The sequence below is a fragment of the Lissotriton helveticus genome, chromosome 6 (assembly GCF_964261635.1).
Source record: "Lissotriton helveticus chromosome 6, aLisHel1.1, whole genome shotgun sequence".
NCBI classification, from domain to species: Eukaryota; Metazoa; Chordata; class Amphibia; order Caudata; family Salamandridae; genus Lissotriton; species Lissotriton helveticus.
In genome coordinates this window covers 1,266,808,148-1,266,828,566 of record NC_136067.1, presented here as the reverse complement: position 1 = coordinate 1,266,828,566, position 20,419 = coordinate 1,266,808,148, and the positions used below count along the sequence as shown (strand labels likewise).

The 20,419-nt window shown below is 47.6% G+C and overlaps 1 protein-coding gene across 3 annotated transcripts in view; it reads left to right on the top strand.

The window, feature by feature from the left end:
* The first annotated feature begins 6,418 nt into the window (after positions 1 to 6,418).
* Positions 6,419 to 20,419, top strand: part of PHACTR2 (phosphatase and actin regulator 2) — a 662,085-nt gene continuing 648,084 nt past the window's right edge. For 2 of the 3 annotated variants that reach the window (XM_078648996.1, XM_078648995.1), the window contains exon 1: positions 6,426 to 6,864. In XM_078648996.1, coding sequence (XP_078505122.1) covers positions 6,807 to 6,864 — 58 coding nt within the window. In that variant the 5' untranslated portion in view covers positions 6,426 to 6,806. Of the gene's footprint in view, positions 6,865 to 20,419 lie in introns of all 3 variants that reach the window. The other variant, XM_078648997.1, reaches the window with a different exon arrangement.

Below are 20,419 nucleotides of genomic sequence, written 5' to 3'. Positions count from 1 at the left end.
CAACCAGCCTCACTGGGCCGTTGGCTGCCCTTCCCCCGGCTCAAAACCCCCCCGGAGGGGCATGCCTCCCGATGGTCAGCCGGCCCTCCCAAAGCCCTATCGGGCCCATAATGGGGGGGGGGTCAGCACGTACCACAGACCAGCTTGTTGGTGTGAAAAAGGCCGCTTTATTGGAAACAGGTGCACCTCACAAATAACTTCCCTTGGCCTGTGCCGTACAAAACTAAACCTCACTAATTATAAACTTCCTAACATCCCCCCACCCCTCCCCTAAACATGGTTCCCCCTGCAAACAATTATAAACACCAACTTGTAATTGCACCTTTCCTACCTACCTAGCTATATAACTTCTTATATCTACCCCCAACAGTAAACCAGTCCTCCTAAAATACCCCCAGAACATTAGAAAAAAACACCACTCGAAAGTCGTCCTAACGACTTTTGACCCCCCCATAGGCCTTGTGTCTCTTTGGGTACCTGCATACCCCTAGAACCTTATCCAGAGTCACTTTCAATTGCACAATGTACAACTCCATCCCGTACCGAGAGAGTTGGACCCCATCCTCCCTAAAAAAGTACACTGCCCCATAGCGCAGCTCTGGATGTTCCATCCTACCCACACCTTCTTTCTCACAAAAACTCCTCATCTCCCTGTTAATCTTCCTGCGCGCCCTATCAATGGCGGCAGGCCAGTCTGCTCCGCTCCAAGTCTGCCTAGGCACCAAATCCAACCATCTAACAAGGCAGCCAGACTACTGGCGCCACACCTCCAACAAATCCCTTTTCATCTGTTTCACCAACGCCAGGCCCTTGCACTGCACCAGATCATTCTCCCCCAAGTGTATGAGCACCACGTCCGGGCACACTCCCCTCCTCCCCACCTTATCCAAAGCTGGCAACAGTTCATGCGACCTCATGCGCCCCTTTCCCTGCCAATGATAAACAACCCCGGATCCAATCCCAAATTTAAACTCCGGTTCCTATCCCACTCTGCACGCTCTGTCCGCTTCACAAATGAATGTCAAATAAGGAGGATCTACAGGACAGCCTCGTCTGGCCCCGCCACCACACCTGAAAAGACACACATGTAAGCCACAGAGAAAATCCCATCAAAACCGATCCTCCATCCCGACCCCCCTCAACCTGATGTACGCCTTATAGCAATCCGACTTCCACCGCCCCAACCGCATGAGCTCCTCCCTCCCCCAACCCTGTCTTGCTGCACCAGTCGCCGCCCCTATGCGAAAGGAGTGTGTCTCAAAAGCCCTCGGGTCCTCACCCATGGCACGTAGGGCGTGCCGCAGAACCCCTAACAACTGGGCCGTTGTCACCCTGCCCCTGTCACCCGGCAAAAAACTTCCTCCGTCCCCCCACGCCGCTCGGACGCCAGAAGCCCCCCCACCTTGCTGGGCATACTGCGCCTATCTTCACGGGACCCATCACGACCCACTTCCCTGCCCCTCGTTGGTCAGTTTTGGAACGCCGCAATCGCACCCCCACCTCCTTATCCTTCATCTCCACCTCCCCCCACAGTACCCCCGGGTCCCCCTTGAGCCCTACCAGTTCCGAAACTCGAAAAGACCCAAAATACATCCACGACATGAGCGTGGAAAACAAAATGGTCTCCTCCCGGTTGTGGCAAATTGACGGCAGAAGTTGTATCAGCATCACCAGCCCGCCCGCTGTTATGGGCCGATGCTGACTCACTCTGGCACCCCTCACCCGCACCCAACCTTCCAATATACACGCTCCCAGTTCGCCCGCGGACGGCACGTAGCCCCACCATAATTTACCTATCAAAGCAACTGCTGACAATTTGCCGGCAATCGTAGCCTTCGACATTCCCCGATCCATCATTCGCAGCATAAACTGCACCACCTGTTTGCCCCGTACCCAGTGATCGTCTTACGACACCGCCCTGCCTTCCAAAAGTTCCAGCCAGGCTTGTTTGTACGCCTTCCATGTAGAAATGGCCACCGACGCTCTTACCAGTTGTACGACCCAGTCTCTCCCATCGACCACAGCCCCGGCGGGACTGGCGTCTTGTGTTCGTCCGCCTCCGTGGCTAGCCCATGGAACCTCTGCCACTGTGAACGAGACAAAGCATCCGCAATGTCATTGTCCACCCCCCAGCACATGTCGGGCTTGAAACAAAATGTCATGTTCCAAACAACTCAGAATAAACACTCTCATCAACTTTAGCACCTGTGGATCCCTGGCTGACTGTCTGTTTACGACCTGCTCTACCGACATGTTGTCCACTTTGAAAATCACCCGCTTGTGCGCTAGCTCCTGCGCCCACACCGTCTCTACCACCACCAGCTGGAAGAGCTCCAGGAAGGCGATGCTCCGTCCCCCGCGGCCATTCCTCCGCGCACCACCTGCCAATACAGACTGAAACTGCCCACCCCGCCGCATCCGACGAGATGGTCACGTCCCATTCCCAGTCCTCGGGGCGCCATGGGCACACCATTGAAGCGCTCGAGGAAGGCCCGCCACATACGCAGGTCCTCCTTCGTCCCCGCCGACAAACGGAGGTGATGATGCGGCAATGCAAGTCCCGACAGCGCCAAACCCAGCCGCCTGCAAAAAATCCTACCCACGCGCACAACCCGGCACGCAAAGTTTAAATGTCCCAGCAGAACCTGGACCTCCCGCACCGTCACCTTCTGTTTCCTCAACATGGCGTCCACCAAAGCCAACATATGTACCTTTTTGTCCTCCGGCAGGCGCGCTTCCATGGCCACGGAGTCGAGTTCTTTACCCAGAAATGACAGCACCATACTGGGACCCTTCGTCTTCTCTGGCGCCAGGGGAACACCCAGGTAGCCCATGAGTTCCGTAAAACTGTCCAGCTGCTGCTGGCAGTCCGCCGAACCAGGCCGGCCCACCAGGAAGAAGTCATCCAGGTAGTGCGTCACCGTCTCATTGCCTGTGTGCCAGGAAAAATCCCACTGCAAAAAGGTACTGAAGCGCACGATATCGAACACCCCATGGGCAACGCCTTGTCCATGAAAATGTCCCCCTCAAACTGGATCCCCAACAGCTGGTGATCCTCGGAATGTACCGGTAGCAGCCTGAACGCTGACTTAATGTCGCATTTTGCCATAAGGGCGCCCGCCCCGACCGACCCCTTTTGGCACAAGAGTATTCATCATGGTGGCCACCTCTGGCATACGAGAATGTCGACGTCACTCTGTTCATGGGCTATGGGCTGATCGGCACCTCATTGATGTCAACTATGACTACTTCACTGCAGCCTGCTCTGGCAAAGGGAGTCGCCAGCTTCCAATTGTACACCGGCGATGACCTAATCAGTGTAGCAGCTATCTCCACACCCACCACTACAGGGATCCACTCACCAGAACCCCCTCTGGGCCTTGCTCCCTCAATCACTTCCTTTCCCTCACGGGGCACACTGGTCTTGGCAGGTAGGCACTGGTGCTCCAGGGGCAGGTGGTCTTGTATTTCCCCTGGGGATATCCCCTCACCCAGCTGGGACACTGGCTGGCCTTAGGCTTAACCCTGGTCACAGGAAGAAGTCTTACAGAGCTTGTCCTCCTGGCACAGCCCATCTGGCTGCTTGGCAGTTGACAATTTAGGGTGCTACAAACTTGCATTCTTATAGTCAATTTCCAGACACAAAATGTGATTGAGTGTTTGAGTCTTCGAAATTTGTGCTGGGAGTCTGCTTCCTTTCGAAATGTCCTCTCCTCTGCCCTGCTCTTCCTCCATAAAGTAGCCTGTCACAGTAGAAGCGACTACAAATCTGATAGCCACACAACACAGGCCATTGGAGCGGCTAGACTAGAGGTTCACACCTGGATGTCAGCCGCAGCGATATATACATCAGAAGGTTACCCCAGCTCTACTCGATATTATTCTCTATCAACCCCATCTCCTTCCTGAGATGTGGCCAGGCCATTTTCCAGTGACCTCTCCATGAATCAAAGAGCACCCTTTGAAGTGTACTAGAGAGCCTGGATGTTCTTCCTCCAGTGTATGTGTCCCTCACCAAGCTCACTCGATTGCAGCAATCCTCAAATCTGTCAGGGTGGATTCCTCTACTGCCACATGTTCCTTCAGTTTGTCTCCCAAAATGGAACCCAGAGTACTCCATGTATTGCACTATTCACAGACACACATACACCCAACCCATGCATGCAACCACATGCACACTGCACAGCACTACATACTAACTTCATGTAGGCCAAGAGTGAGCTAAGCACACAACAGCAGTACTTTACGAGCAAGCCTGAAGGCCTCTCTCCTGTGACACAGGTAGAAAAGCCTGTTCACTTCTACTGATCACTACAGGGTATGCTGCCACCACCATGTAGTGTTACTTAAATCCTGGTGAAGGCAGTAGTCTATCACCGTCATGAGGGTAGTACTCTGGGAGCCCCTACCAGTTCAACAAGACCTCAATCTATGAGACATTCTTAACAACAAACCCACAATTGTTGACAGTGCTAAATCCCTAGGTGTCATTCTGGACAAAAGACTCAATTACATTCCCAAATCACACACTACCAACTGCGCCTTCTCTGGGGAATTTGGAGTTTCATTCCAAAGCAAGACCTGAAAACTCTGGTACATTCTTTGGTTCTCTCCATTCTAGACGACTGCAATTCTCTTCTTGCCGGCCTCCCAAAATCACACCTATCCCCTCTAAAAGCCATCCTTCATTCAGCTGCACGTTTCGTCTATGTGGCCAACAGAAATTATCATATTACACCCATACTGATTTCTTTACGCTGGCTTCCCATTGAAGCTAGGTCAATGTTCAAGACTGCCCCCATCACCCATAAAGCCATACACACTTCCACCCCTTGCTACCTGGCCAACAAACTCATAATCTCAGGCGGCCACAGACCTTCACTCAATGCTGAAAATGTATTGCTCGAACCTCCAACTTTGATAAAGGAAAGACTTATGGCGCAATCCTTCTCAGATTAGAATTTGGAATTCGCTACATCCAATCCTTCGGACCACTGCCTCTTACCCGGACTTTCAAAACAGATGTTTAAACTTTTCTCTTCCAAAGACAGTTCTATGAATAATTTGCTTCATCCCAAGTCATGACCTTGACTGCCACAAGACACTTACGAGTGCACAATTTTTAAAATATGTATTCTGTTCTTGTATTTCCATATTCGCGCCACCTTTTCTTATTTTAAAATTGTGAATGTATCTGTAACTTGTTAATTTGTAACTTTCACCACGAGTACCTAGAAGTAGTTGCACCTACTTCCATGCTACTCTCATTCCTTATGTAATTTACTGAGCCCTATTTTAAAGCGCTCGGACACCTCTGGGTAAAGTTTGCGCTATATAAAAATGCGTAAATAAATAAATAATACAGGTCTGTGTCATGGCACACATGCATGATCTATGTTCACCCATGACAACAAAAATCAACACAAGGGATCCAGATTTCGTTGCAGCTGAGGCACTCCGGGCAGGCGTGCACGTCCATGACTATGCGAGGGGCTTTTCCATCCCAACACCATCGCAGCCTTGTCAGCACCATCCGTCCAAAGAAGCACAACGGGGTGGATGTCCTAGGAGCCCCTTTGGATCCAATTTGCATGCTTTTTACGTCTTAGCAAACATCTTGACTTTTCTGCCACTAATTGGCAAAGCCTTTGCTCGTTTCACCAGTGGCATAACAAGGGACACATAGGTCCTATGTTATTAAACAAAATGGACCCGCCCCCCCAATCCCTTAGTTCGGTAATAAAGAAAATACATTGGGCCTAATAGGCCTCTCTCTTTCGCCTGGGCTCTAGTGCCGTTATACTATTGAATAACTACGCCCTTGCATTTCTTAAAGGTATACTACTGTATACTTGTTCTCCGTTTTCCATCTCCCTGCTGATACATATATTAAATGTGTCCTATAGAAAGCTCGTTATTAATATGACTCCTAACACCTTGACCGTCACTTTGCAGCCGGTGATCAAATATACTCAACTTTAGCAAGAAAAATGGGACACGTATCGATAAAGATAGAATCTTGGAATGACTCGTTGTAATGCCAATCAAATAACGTTATTTATTGAGCAGCATAAAGTGATTCTGGGTATGGGTAAAAGTAGAAAGTGCTCAGTGTAGTGTGAAAATCACACAAAAAGTGGGGGAGTAACAGATTTTTAAACATTTCTACTCCTGTCAACAAATGGTTCCAGACTTAAAGAAACAACGAACTGCTGTCGCACTGCGTACGTTGTGTCTTGAACTACAACTTTAGACTCGGTATACCGATATGGGGCACCCTACCTCTAGATTTCAGATTTTTGATGTGAAAATCGTGAATGAGACTCCCATTTGCATAGGACTTCGAGAGGCAGAGTTTCGAAAAAGCTTGATGTAATGCAAGTGGAAAGGGAAGGTTCCCCGCCCCGTCCCCCGCACTCCGGGGCGGCGCCAGTTCTTTTACCAACATTTGCGCCCGGAGCCAGGCCAGGCTGTGTAGGGTCCGCCGCTGCCACCCTCCCTCCAGCGCCGAGGGCCAGCAGCGAGGGGCATGTGCCCGCTGCCTGCTGCTGCAGACCCGTCCCCTCGCGCACGGCGCACAGGCATGTAGCGGCGGCAGAGCCGAGCAGGAACTGCCTGTTGCGCCTTCAGGAGGGAGGAGCCGTCACAGCCACCCCCGACTTTCAAAGCCAGCGCTAGAGCGAGGGGAACCAGACCCGCACCTCCCCCCCGCCCGGGAAATGGTAGTGCCGGAAGGGCTGCCAGACGCGGAGTCCGGCAGAACCACACCATGAGCCTGGTAGCCGCCGGAAAACTTGGTGCCGGAGATGGGCCAGACTTCTATCTCCACCCTGTCCCAGCCGCAGGAGCGCCAAGAAGGAAGCGGTGAGTGCAGGCCGACTGGGCACTCTTGTGTGTTTATGTGTGCTCCCCCACAGCCCCTAGTGTAGAGCAGGCACTCTTGGAGAAGCCGGTTTGCATTTTGTGTGGATTTTGGATTGACAGCCTCTGAGGGGGATTCCGAGTGTGTATTTTACTTTTTTTCCTGTCATTGGCGGGGTTGGTGTTTACAAGGCTGTGACAGGCATCGTCTGCCTCTGCTGAAAGTTTTTTTTGGGGGGCGGGGGGGGGGGGGGGGGATGGGACTCTCGGGAGTGTGCAATGCAACCCGGAAACCCCTTGCAAACTTCGATTTGGGACTGCACACGAAAAGCATATCGTGGATTTTACTCAGTGAAACGTAAGCAGCGCCTTTCCGCTCTACGTGGCTTTTAGGGGCTCTCTTGCTGTTTTAACCTTTCCTGCTGCTTATGGGATTTTTAATACATAATTGCATAAAGTGTCTTGGTTCGACATTCTCACTTTTCTTTAATTTTATGTCGACCAACGCTTTTTCATTTTCAGAAACTGGCGAAAAGGTGTGTCGCGGGGTGTACAATTTTAGTATTATTTTTTTGCACCTTTAGAAAATATCCTATGCTTTTTTGTGGCTTACCCTTCCTACCAATATGATTGCAGCGGCACAGTTTATGATAGGCGTTGACTCTTCCACCCAGAGTTACATTCTGGAATATTGTGAGATAATGCTGCCTAACTGTAAATCTCAGGCACGTAAAGATGTAATTTAGAAAATGGTCATCTGATGTGACCTATTAGAAGGGAGTGACTTTGTCCCCTTGAGAGCACAGACATGTTTTGACAGCATCACTGCCGGGACTGGGCTGGGCTCCCTTGAGAGAAGAAGAGGTGGGCGCTGCAAACCACTTAAGAGCTTTTGACAGTTCACTGAAGTGCTTTCAAAGAAGAAAGTGCATTCAACACAAACGAAAGGATGTAAACAGTGGTCGCATGCGACTAATGAGCATCAATTATGTATTAGAGTGCTGGAAAGATGCTTTTTCGCCCGTGTAATTGTTTCACTAAGATACAACAGCCAGAGGACCCAATTTCCAGTCTTGTGTTCTTATTTGTGAAACCAATGCATTCTGGTAGTTGCAGTATTAGTTCCCTGAGCTAACCCAAATGCGCTTATAATAACAATTATATGTTGAAAGATACCCCCACGAGCATAGCCGTTTAATGCCATTGCGTTAATAAGACCTACTACACCAAAATGGGTATAGGGTACATACACACACATTTCTGGGTGAAGTATTGTATTAATTAATAAGGCAGAGGAATTTTTTGTATGTCCATGTTTGACTACATGATAAACTGACTATTGGATACCTAAGTCGTGACAACAGTTTTCAGTGTGCATTGACCAATGCCACACAATTATGCACCTTAATACAACACGCATGTATTATCCATTTTTCGTAAGGTAACGTCCATTCAGACCAAAATATATATATTTTTTTAATAACCCTACTACAAAATCACGACTAATCAATCTATAGGTACTGCTGCTTTGCGCTTGCGCTGCTGCTAGCGCTACCTTTATTTTAATCTTACCTTCTTGGATATTTGCTTTGTTTTTAATTTTCGTTTTCCCCTGCTTTTAGGCGGGATCAGGCTGGGCTTTACACCTCTCCCTCCCTCACACCGCATATAACGGAAAGCACATCGCCGTTTTGGCGAGTCCGGGTCCCGGGGTTTGCCCTGCTTGGGGGCCATCTTAGCTTGGGCTCATCATTACATCTACGGGCGCCATTTTGGAACGCCCTCGTGACCGCGCTGGGCCTGGAGTGCCTATTTAAAGCTCTCTTCTACCGCGCAGCGGGACGCGCAGATGGGTCGCCCTCGCTTAGCCGGAGTCGTGCCTGAGTCCTGCCCGTCTGCGCCCGTCTGCGCCCGTCTGCGCCCGTCTGCGCCCGTCTGCGCTGAGGACGGGCTGCAGGACGGGCCGCCCTCCGCCAACGTGACCTCAGGTACGTTAATTCAGGACGGTCGCGTTTGTTATCCATCCGCGGCACTCCATTTACTGCGACCCTCTGCCTCCATTCATTGCGCTACCTGCACTCTGCCATGTCATTACTTCTTATGTTCCGGCTGCGGTTTTACTACTGGCAAAATGCAGCTCTCTAAAACCCAACAGTATACTAAGCATTGTAGGGGGAAAAGGAAGCCTACGAAGGGTGGTACTTCCCCTCCCTCTCTGCTCCATTTTTGGAGCTTAAACTGTAGATCGCTCCCCAAGAATAAATTAGACATCCATGATTTCATAATCGAGGAATCTCCTGATGTTCTATTCCTGACCGAGACCTGGATTCATGCCAGTTCGGGTCCGGACATCGCCGCTGCGATTCCATCTAATTATGTCATGCTACATCAGGATAGACCCTCAGGTAAAGGGGGTGGAATTGCCATTATCTTTAAATCCACCTACCAATGCAGACTGGAGGCATTACATCTTCCAGGTAGTGAAGCTGCATTGTTTAAACTTAAGATCAATCCCCGACTGACACTTTCTGGTCTGCTAATCTATCGGCCCCCGGGGAATGCTGCTTCTTGGATTCCCTTACTTGTTGATTGTCTATCAGCAATACTCTTGAAATCAAATAACTTCACCATACCTGGTGATTTAAATATTCATCTAGATGATGTCAATAATTCCCTTACGAAATCTCTTCTCTCTGATCTAGAGGTTTTTAAATTCAAACTTTGCAATACTGGAGCTACTCATATTGCCGGTCACCTTTTGGACCCAGTTATTTCCACTCTTCCATTTGACTGCACTCATCTGGCACGCCCGCTGGTTTGGTCCGATCATTATGCCGTACACTTTGTGCTACCGCCCGGTCTTTATATAGCCAATGATTATGTAGAGGAAACTAAACCCTCTTATCGATGGGACAAAATTGATATAGCCACTTTTAATCTGCATCTGACTGAGACTAGTCCTTCTCTCATTGATACTAAGCAAAATCTGAATGCCCCCATTTTTAGGTGGCTAACAGATGCAGTATCTGTGTATGCCCCCCGTTCTGGCAGTAAATTTCGATCTTTGCGTCCCCCAGCACCTTGGTACTCGGATGAGTTAAAAATCCAACGTGTTAAATGTAAAGCCTTGGAGAGGAAGTGGAGAAGATTCTATTCCATTCCCTCTAAACTGATTTACAAGGATGAGCTAAAAGCTTATCATGCCAACTGTAAACGGGCCAAAGCTGCTTACATTACCTCTACTATCACTTCAGTGCAGAATTGTCCTCGGACTCTTTTTGCTACTGTTAATAAACTCACAGGTGCTGACACTGTCCCTGCGTTGCCGGCTTTAGATGGTAAACATTGTAATGCTATCGCGGACTTTTTTATATCGAAGGTTCAGGACATTCATCAATCTTTAACTTCCCTTCCACCTCCCACTGATCCTTCTCTACCTGACTTCTGCTGCAATGTCTCTGTCCCTCCCACTGAGTTTCTGCACAACTGGAAATTATTTGATGATGTCTCCTTCCTGTCGTGCTTAAAAAGCATTAGGTCAGGATCTCCTCGGGACCCTGTCCCAATGAAGATATTGAAACAACTTGACCTCGAACCACGTAGATTCCTAATGAGGCTACTTAACATCTCTCTCAGTGAATCTCGTGTTGAACAGGATTGGAAACATGCCATGGTCGTTCCCCTACAAAAGAAATCTGGTGTGGACATTACTAACCTGGCCAACTTTAGGCCTATATCCCTGCTGCCAGCTTGTTCTAAAATTTTAGAACGCCATGTCAACCTTCAGCTAAACAAGTTTGTGGAAAATACGGGATATCTTCATCCATCCCAATCAGGCTTTCGCGCCAATTATTCCACGAATCCGCACTTCTGGGGGTGACTGAGCGACTCCGACACGGTATTGATAGTGGTGAGACCTTTGCGCTTATCCTTTTGGATTTAAGCGCGGCTTTTGATACCGTGTCGCATTCCATTCTATTGGAGTCCCTTCACTCCCTTGGCGTTGCTGGATCTGCGCTTGCCTGGGTGGCCTCATTTCTTAATGAGCGCACCCTTTCAGGTATTTTCAACCAAAGCTGAATCGGCGATCTGTTCATCTGCTTACGGCGTTCCTCAGGGGTCTATATTGAGCCCTTTGTTGTTCAATATCTACATCAGACCCCTTGCTACTATTGTAGAGGACGCCGGTCTGTCCATATACTCTTATGCAGACGACACGCAGATTGTGTTTTCCCTGTCTGGCAGTAGGTCTCAGGACACCTCGGCCCTTAAAATCGGCCTTTCTCGGGTTGCGGCCTGGATGCAGGTTAATCTGCTAAAACTCAACGGTGATAAGACTGAGGTCATCATACTTGGCAAACATAAAGATCTGTGGGGCCCTAGACACTGGCCCAGTGACATGGGTCCACTGCCTACCCCCGTGCCAGTTGTTCGTAACCTCGGCTTTCTAATCGACGAGAAACTCTCGATGCGACAACAGGCAACTAAGGTCGCTGCAATCTGCTTTAATACCTTACGCTGGTTGCAGAAGATCCTATGGATGTTGCCTGAGTCCACTCGTCGAACTGTTGTCCAGGCTCTTGTAATGTCCCGCATCGACTATGGCAATGTGCTCTATCTAGGAGCCGATAGAGCTACACTGAATATACTCCAGGTTGTGCAGAACTCAGCTGCCCGCCTTTTGTGCAATGTTCCACGAAGAATGTCTGCAACACAAGCCCTGTGTGACCTTCACTGGTTAAAAATTTCTGACCGTGTGGCCTTTAAAACCTTGTGCCTTATGTTCAAAATTCGTCAGGGTTCTGCTCCCACTTACTTGCACAATCTTGTCCGGCCTTGCCAGCCTAGTCGTCCTCTCAGGTCATCAAATCAAGCCAATTTTGTAATTCCCAGAATTCGCTTGGCAAAAATGGGAGGCCGCTCTTTCGCCCATTTGGGGCCGAAGATGTGGAATGCTCTTCCGTTGGTGCTCAAAACGGAGACCAATCTTTTTGCTTTTTGCAAAAAGTGAAAAACTTTTTTGTTTTAGTTGGTCACTGTTTCTGCTCATTCCTTGCTTCAGCAATTATCTATCTTTCTTCTCTAGTCTGTCCCTGGCGCCGGGAAACCCATTACGGGTAGCTGAGCGCAATACAAATTCAATAAATAAATAAATATAATCTACCATTAAATCTTATCCTAAATCACCATGGAATTTTGAAATTTGACCTCACATACAAAAGAGGTTCAGAGACTTCTAACTTCATTCTCCTGAGGAAAATCTGTTACCGGTATGACATTACTACAGAGCAGCATTTCGGCAGTCACATTGATCAATGCTATAGATTACTTTAGATATTTTAAAAGTTGTTCCCGTGTTTATGTAGTTCTCAGAGTTGGTTCTGAAATAAACAGATGGCTGTGCAATCAATTACACCGGTAAAGACAACTTCTTATTTTGTGAATTTAGGATTCCACTGTGATTGTGATTCTAAACGCTTGATTGCCAGGCTACATAGGATAGCACCTCATTCTGCAGTATTATCTCTCACATTTACTGCTCTTCATTTATTTTTGGTAATTCTTACTTTCAGAAATCGTACAAAGGATCGTCATAAGTATCAGCAGGTTAATCTAACAAGGCTTCATGTCGTCTTTACTTAATATGTAAAACATATCTGAAGATTCAAGAATATCAGCAACTGGCATTAAGTTAGTACTCATTTGTTGATTCACGCTGCTTTAGGTTCTCTACACTAGTTATTCACTTACCTTATTGTGAAGAGTCTCACCTAATAATTGGCGGGTTAATAACCAATTTAGAGCAAAGCAGCTGACATCACACGTTTATTTTACAATATATACAGAGGAGAAGTTCCCTGTCAGACTTTCACTGATGCAGACAAAATAGAGAAGGGCGTGCACTGCTTTAAAATTATGGTATTCCTTCTCACCAATAAACAGAATTCTGTAGAAGATGGGAGACTCTTTGCTGGACATTATTGGACATTTGGTGTGGTGCATAGACCCTTGAAATATATTTCATATTTATCAGAAATGACACCATAAGTACAGGAGCCTCTGTAGAGAGTCATCTTGAATTAGTAACTGCAAGTTAAAGCAAAATCTTGAAATCTGGGCCAGTTACTAGATGGACCATTGCTGCCGAAGCCTCAGTTATCTCAGTGCAAAGCCATTGGTCATAGTTTAATTGGCAGTTGAACATTTTTATATTCATTATTTTGTCTCAAGTTAAAATGTTTATTGTGCCTCTTTCCAACTATAAATTAAAAAAATAGAATAAATTAAGTGCTAGCTAAGAGCAGCTGTCAATCAAAGGTGACACACTATAATTCACAGTGGCATATCATTTATTCGTGCAGACAATATCCTGCCTGGAGTATCAGTTAGTTCTGCTTATGGGTCAATTGAGGTCAAAGGTATCCCTATCGATAGGGCCACGCTTCATGAGTTCTGTACCTTCAACATTAGATGGGAGGGTAGGAGATGTCTTTTATGTGTACACTCTATTCTAACATGACATTTGCTACTTTATGATCGAATGGACCAATTTAATTCTTATTTTTTCGCCTTTGCCCATTCCTCAGCATCTTTAGTCCATCCCGCAATTGTTGGGGGTTCTTGGCTCAGTCAGTGTAAATTTATTCTAATTTTAGCCAATAACACAGTGAGAACTGATGATTTTTCCGCTTCTTAATTTTGATTTTAAAAGGAGATCTGGCCAACAAACATGCACTCTTTGAAAATTAGTCAGTTGTTCTGTCTTTTAAATATCTGTCTGACATCACTGACCAATATGTCTGTATGCAGGTGACCCACGTCATATGGAAGAATGCCACCCTCCTCATATTATGTTTTGGGCGTTTGCCTAGCCTTGCAGGTATATCCAGTTGAACATAATGGGTCTAATGTGTTTGTGAAGGAATTTGTTTCAGGCGGTATCTAGAATTGCTGGTTTGATTTCTTAATGTGCAGTAGGACTAACTCTTTGTGTTCCTCTGTGTAGTCCTATCCCAATTTGCTTCTCACCAACATTAAATATACTTTTTTAAGGCAGGTACTTGCATAGTGTCTGATACTCTTGTAATTGATTGTCCATTTGGACATTGTCAAATCTAGCATGTTGCAGGTGTGTTTGATGGCTGTGGAACCTGCGGATAGGTGTGCCACAGTCGATGAAAACCTTGGGTATATTGCTGTATTACGGAAATTGTCCCTGTTCCACCTGAAACAACATTCTAAAAGCCTTCAGATGTCAAAAAAGTGTTTGTTTATGGGTCTCCCATCATGATGCATCCATCCCCTACCTATCTTGACAAAGCCTTGTTAGTTTCTGACGGCCATTAGCAGTCTATTAGGGAACGTCAAGTAAACCCTGTATATTCTAGGAAATTAGGACCCTTTATAAGCTGAACAGGAAAATCTTTGAACACATCCACTGCCAATTTTGTATGGGACAGTGGCGCTCTACCTCTCAGATAATCTGCATGATAGAAATGAAGCACCTATGTGGAGCCGGGGAAGGAGTTGTCCTTGCGAATAGATGAGGCAATATGTCTCTGAAGATAAGATCGAATCAGCATTTCAAATAACAGTTAATAAATAGGGACTGACTGAAAAATGATTGATATCAGTAAATTGGAATAATCATGAAGGTTTACTAAAATGCAATTCAGAAGGCAAAAATATAGTCAGTCTAAATAAGTTAGTCATAGGACATGGAAATAAATTGCCATGTAGGCTCTCAGCAATTAAACTACAGGCAGCATTGAGTAAAATCTGAAAAATAGACTAAGTCCAAAGTGTGCAGTAAATCAATAGAGAAAGCAGTGACATTCCTAATTGAGACTCAAAGAAGTCCATCTCACTCCCAAAATTCTAGCCTTTTATAATAAATGTTAGAATGTAGAGCAATGGAAATCGCACAGTCAGCATGAGATGAGCAAATGTAACAGTACATTGTCAAATCGCAGAACAGCATTATTTTTTTGGGGGGGGATATTTTAGCTTTTTTCATGCCATAACGTACATAGCAAACAAAGCACACATGTATTGCGACTTATATAGCGCACGTATCACCCGAAGGTATCAAGGCGCTTGCTTAGGGAACCCGTCCTGGTATTCCCCTGTGAGATACCCCGGCAGGGTATCCATAAGGTGAAAGCCAGGCATCCCGCCGCGAGGGGCCGTAGTGGAGATTAAGCAAGCTATTGCCCAGAGTCGCAGAGGGTGACCCCGTGAGTCGAGTAGGCACCGGAGCGAGAATTGTCGAGTCCGTGGAATTTTTGAGCCCGAGACCCGCCGAGGCGGGGAATCGAACCCTGGTCCACGGCCGATCTCAGCTTCCGGGTCTGCCGCCTCTAACCACTGAGCCACGCTCACATGGCCCACCCACAACAATCCCTCCATTCTCGCACTGCCAAACCTGCCCTTCTTCCTCCTCCCCCAGATGATCCAGTTGGGGATTATGCACACTTGTGACCCCAGTGCGTGGGTCGCTCATCTTCACGTTCCAGCACCCGGTGGGGGAGGGAGTCATTGTGGCGCTTCATCTGCCGGAGCATTACCTGCCTCCTCCTGCAGTCCATGATACACTTTCTATGGTCCCCACACCATGTCGAATTGTTTGAGGCAGCCATGACTTTCTTATACCACTCTCCCGCCTCCATACACCTGTTCTTCCGCCTCGCCACATGACTCTGGTTGGCACCTGTGCCTGCCTCCAAATTCTGACTAGATCCCTTTTGTGCCACAGGAAAACCCAGAGTACAAAAGAGCAGTGTCTTTTGGGGGATTTCAATGTATTTGGGTATACCCAGTTTGATCAATTGGCGTGTTTTGGGTAGGTCCACTCACAGTTTCTGCGATTATCTCCTCCCATTAGGTCCTCACCTCTGGGCAGTTCAAATCGTGTGTAAGAACTAGCCGTCATCTGTCTTGCAACGAAGGCAGGTGGGGCTGTGAGCTCTTCCCATCTTATACACCCAGGATCTATTGTAGGAGGCCCTGTGGAGTATATTGAACTGAATCAACCGCAAGCATGCTCAAATAGCAACCTCTCTAGGATGCATTAGGATGCCTCCTAGTCTAAGTCCTTTAGGGATCCCACATCAGCCTCCACTTTACTCTGAGTTTCCCCAAGTTATCAGGTGTATTAAGTATGGTTTGATACAGTTGGGATATAGCTTTGAGGGGCAGCACGCCCCAGAGAATCCACGAGGCTAGTGGGCTGTGTTCCAGGAGGTCTGTCCCCAGGATCCCCTCTGCTCTCAAGGCATGCAGTAATTGCGTGTATTTAAACTGTTGGGTGGGTGGCAGAGCATATTCCTGATGTAGTGTCTCAAACAGCTTGATGTCACTCCCGATCCATTCCCAACATTGAAAGTCTATGAACTTACTTGTCTCTGTCAGCAGGGTACCCTTGCATAGTGGGGCTGCCAGGGTGATTTTCCTTTTCCATCCCAGGGCCGCAGTGGTCCTAGCCCATCTTCTGTAGACCTAATGAAGGAATGCCCGTTGTCGCATTGCTGCTCTCTCGATCCTATAGGCCGGTTCGGCATGCGAGCTGTGTCCCCACTCATTAATAACAATATAAGTGTGGCGCCCTGTTGTATGTCCGGATGCCTGGCAGTGCCAATCTACCATTGTAGACGTCCTCTACAACTTCAGTAGAGCCATTCTTGGGGTACCCCATCCCAGAAAAATGTGCAGCGCGTATAATGAAGTTGTTTGAAATATTCCATGGGTATCTGGAACGTGGTGTTCTGTAGTACATGGAGCAGCTTTGCCTATTATCTTTAGGGGTAGTTTACAGTACAGCATTATTAAACGTCCTATATTACCACTATCCTCCTACATGAATACTAATAAGTAAGTACACCTCAGACCTAATGTCATCGGAGTTGTCAGAACAAATCTGGTTACATAAACAATGAAAAGACTTATGAATGAACAGCCTACAGTGAGCAAGCCACACACACCTTGAAAAGTATCTGAAGGCCTCCTTTGGAGTTCTTTAAGAACAGCATGTCATCACAAAACAGTGCACTTTTTGCTGTGTGCAGTGTCCATGAGAAATAAAAGCCCACAATGAATAATGAAAGCAACCCTACAAATTCAAGACAGCGTTGAGGTCTAGTGGAGGCCTAATGTGGTTTATGCTTGAAAAACATTGTTCAGTACATCACAGCATTATTGTTTAATTTGCAACAGGATTCATGTTAATTCTAATCAGAAAGTAGCTATAACAGGACCAGCTTGTTTTATTGAGTTTCAGTTGGCGGATATAGTAATAGGCAAATGTGGCTGCCATACACTCTGTTTCTTACAGGTAAAATACATAGGTGTCTCATTGCCATCAACAAGACATAACAGCCTCTCTGAATTCTTAGCAGGCGGACAGTGCATCGCGGACACACCTTGTAAGTTCTAACCTTGTATGGGGACATTACATGATGACGTTACAGGCACCAGCATTAAACCCAACAGCCTCCAAAACAGAACAAGAACCATAACCAAACCAATATTCCCTCCTACACCAAGGACACAAAACCAAAAACACACAGAGGAGACCGAACTTCAATTAAATCCACACTTCCTCTCGGTGTACATTCCCATACTCAAAAAGGTTCAAATCACTGTCCTCCTAGCTCCCCTCATGCTACTTAAAATACCTCAAGCTGCTGCTGGCCAGGAGATGGCTGTGACTGCTACCAGAGACAAGCTGACTGTTTGTTAAGAGCCTTAGTCCAATCCTCTGCATCTCATATCTCTACTTGGTTAACTGACCAACGATGTCTCAAAACATCTTCTAGCACTGCAACCGTATCATCTGGGGATGGCATGTCATTCATTCTGTGGGCTCTCATACTCTGCTGTAGGTAATTCATGTCTTCTGAACGGATAGCCGACACACTGAGACGGAGATTTTAGGTCTCTCTTTAGCGGCACTTACCAAGGTGGCCGCTTCACTCTCGCCAGGACTTACTCTAAGCGCCGCTGATTTCTATTCCTTAAACCAGGAGCGGCCCAGGCCGGGCTTCTGCATTCTCGGCCTCATCACACCATCCTTACATCTGAATTGCCCTGACGAAGTTCATTCCTTGAATGAAACGCGTTGGCTGATGTATTTTATTAACCACATGGATTATCAAAAATAAAAATTGATACAACGAAGACACTGATCAAGCTTCTTTATTGACGAAACACCTTCCTGGGAGTGCACCGCTCCACTTTCTTCACAATTCATGTCTTCGTCGCCATCTCTGAGGTCGGCCAGTGTCCCACATGCTGTCATCGTTAATTCCCATGAGTTGTTTGGCTTCTTTGAGAAACCTTATGATAGTCCTTTTCCCTTACCAGGGAGAGATTGAGGCAGACAGGTGACGCCAGTAGTATGACACCGTTTGCCTGCGTAGAAAATCTATGATGGGTTTAAAGGCTTTACTTTGGTTCAACATGGTGGGCATGCATCTTGAACAACGGCAATTTGGTACCACGGAACGGCCGGTTACGTTAAAAAACAGTTACTCTTCTATTGTGCGTAAGACATAATTTCTTCTTTTACATGATAGAAATAAACACTTGTGAGAATGTCAGGAAGGGCCTTTCAATCTGGCCCTCCACGCCCGCTCGGTGAATACAGTACAGGTGTATTGAAGCACGTCAGGTGTGTATCTGACATGGTGTAGCTTGGCCTTGTGGCTTTTGCTACACAAGCCCCAATCAGATAATGTAATGACACGATTCTGGTTAAAATTGTGGCATCACAATAGGCCTTAGTACAAAAGCTACTGCTGCGATATAGGGTATAAACAGCAGTGGCATTTTCGGGCATATGTCTTAAAATTGATGTCTACATGTTTATACACTGGAGGATTGGACTGCTGCACCCAGCTTCTTGCCAAACCTTTCTTCCAACCTCCCATGTGTCCAGACCCCGCAGCTCATGATCTTTGGCCATATGCTTTGTAGCTAGGCTCGGCTTATGGTCCTGCATTACACCCAACTGCTCATGATTCCAGGCTGCTGTGCACAGCCATAGAGATTGTGTAGTTGCAGCTACGCCACAGTTTACATTCATGTGGGTGGTGGGGGGGGGAGGCAAATATTATACAGATTTTTAGGCAGAACTATAGTGCTACCTCAAAACTACAATCACTTGCCCCTTCTAGATTGCTCAGACTGGTGTGTGTTCTGTTAACATCGCTCACACACTCACATCCCTGCTTTGGGCGGGTCGGCGAAGCAGAGTGGCCCTCCGCACCGTCGTGCGCTCCTTTGAGGAGGGGGGATTAGAAGCCCCGCTCTTCGATCTATACTACTACGCAGCGCAGCTACTGCCGGCAGCCAGATGGTTTGCAGGCGTGGATGTATGGGAGACGCGATTACTAGCAGGAAGGGTGACGGTGCAGGAGCTCCAGATGGCATTGATGCGCGGGTCGGGTGCCAAAGCAGAGTTACCCTATGTGGTGAGACATACAGCGGGCGTATGGCAACGTTTTATAGAAAGGATCCTACGCTCGGCGCCCTTTCACAGGGATCTACTGATCTGGATATTGGCCCCTATGGTAGAAATGGAACACCATATGTCCTTCTGTGAATGGAGAGAGGAGGGCTGTGAGGTTTTAGCAGATCTGTACCCCTCAGAGAGTTTCTTGACGTACGAGCAGGCGGAGGAGTCATTTGGCCTTAGTGGCGGACAATATTTGCACTACCAAGGATTGCGTTCCATAGTGCGCTCGGTCTGGCCACAGTGTTCGGAGATACCCCCGATGACTCGTACCTTACATATCATACTGTCCTGCGGCAGAGGACGCAGGCTGATAGCCTTGCTGTACGCGGCTATGAAGCGTGATTCCGGCCCACCGGTGCCACCGACGTGGGCGGCCTGGGAGGCGGACCTGGGAGCGCCTCTGGACCAAGGGCAGCGGAAGCGCATATGGGTCTTGACACGGTGGGTGTCCTGTAATGCGCGCTTTAAGCTCCATTCATTTTAACTTCCTTCACCATACCTACTTCACTCCGAAGTTGGTGAGCCGCTACTCGGAAGATAGAAGGGACAACTGCCCCAGGTGTAGCGCGGAGGAGGCGGGATTTTGGCATCTGGCCTGGGAATGCCCGTTGGTGGGGAGCTTCTGGGCAGGGGTTGTAGGTCACATAGCGGCCACCACTGGCCTCCGGATCAAGCTAACACCCTTACATTGTCTGCTGGCATTGGTCCCCAAGCAGAGGATATGGAAACTTTCATATAAATTATTGCAACTGATGTTAGTGTTGGCTAGGCGCAGGGTCGCTATCACGTGGATGGGACAGAGGGTCCCTGACATAGGCACATGGCTTAAAGATGTGAGGGAATGGACACTCGCAGAGGAAACACACATGCAGAACACTAGGAGATATGAAAAATTGCAAGAAGACCTGCTAGCATGGCGTACCATGTGTATGACAGGATTGGCTATGGGAGGGCACTCGTCACACTGTGACTCTGAGGGGACTAGTGGCGAATTATTTTCAGCGCAAGAATCAGAGTCTGAGGGGGAGAGGGGAGGAGTCCACT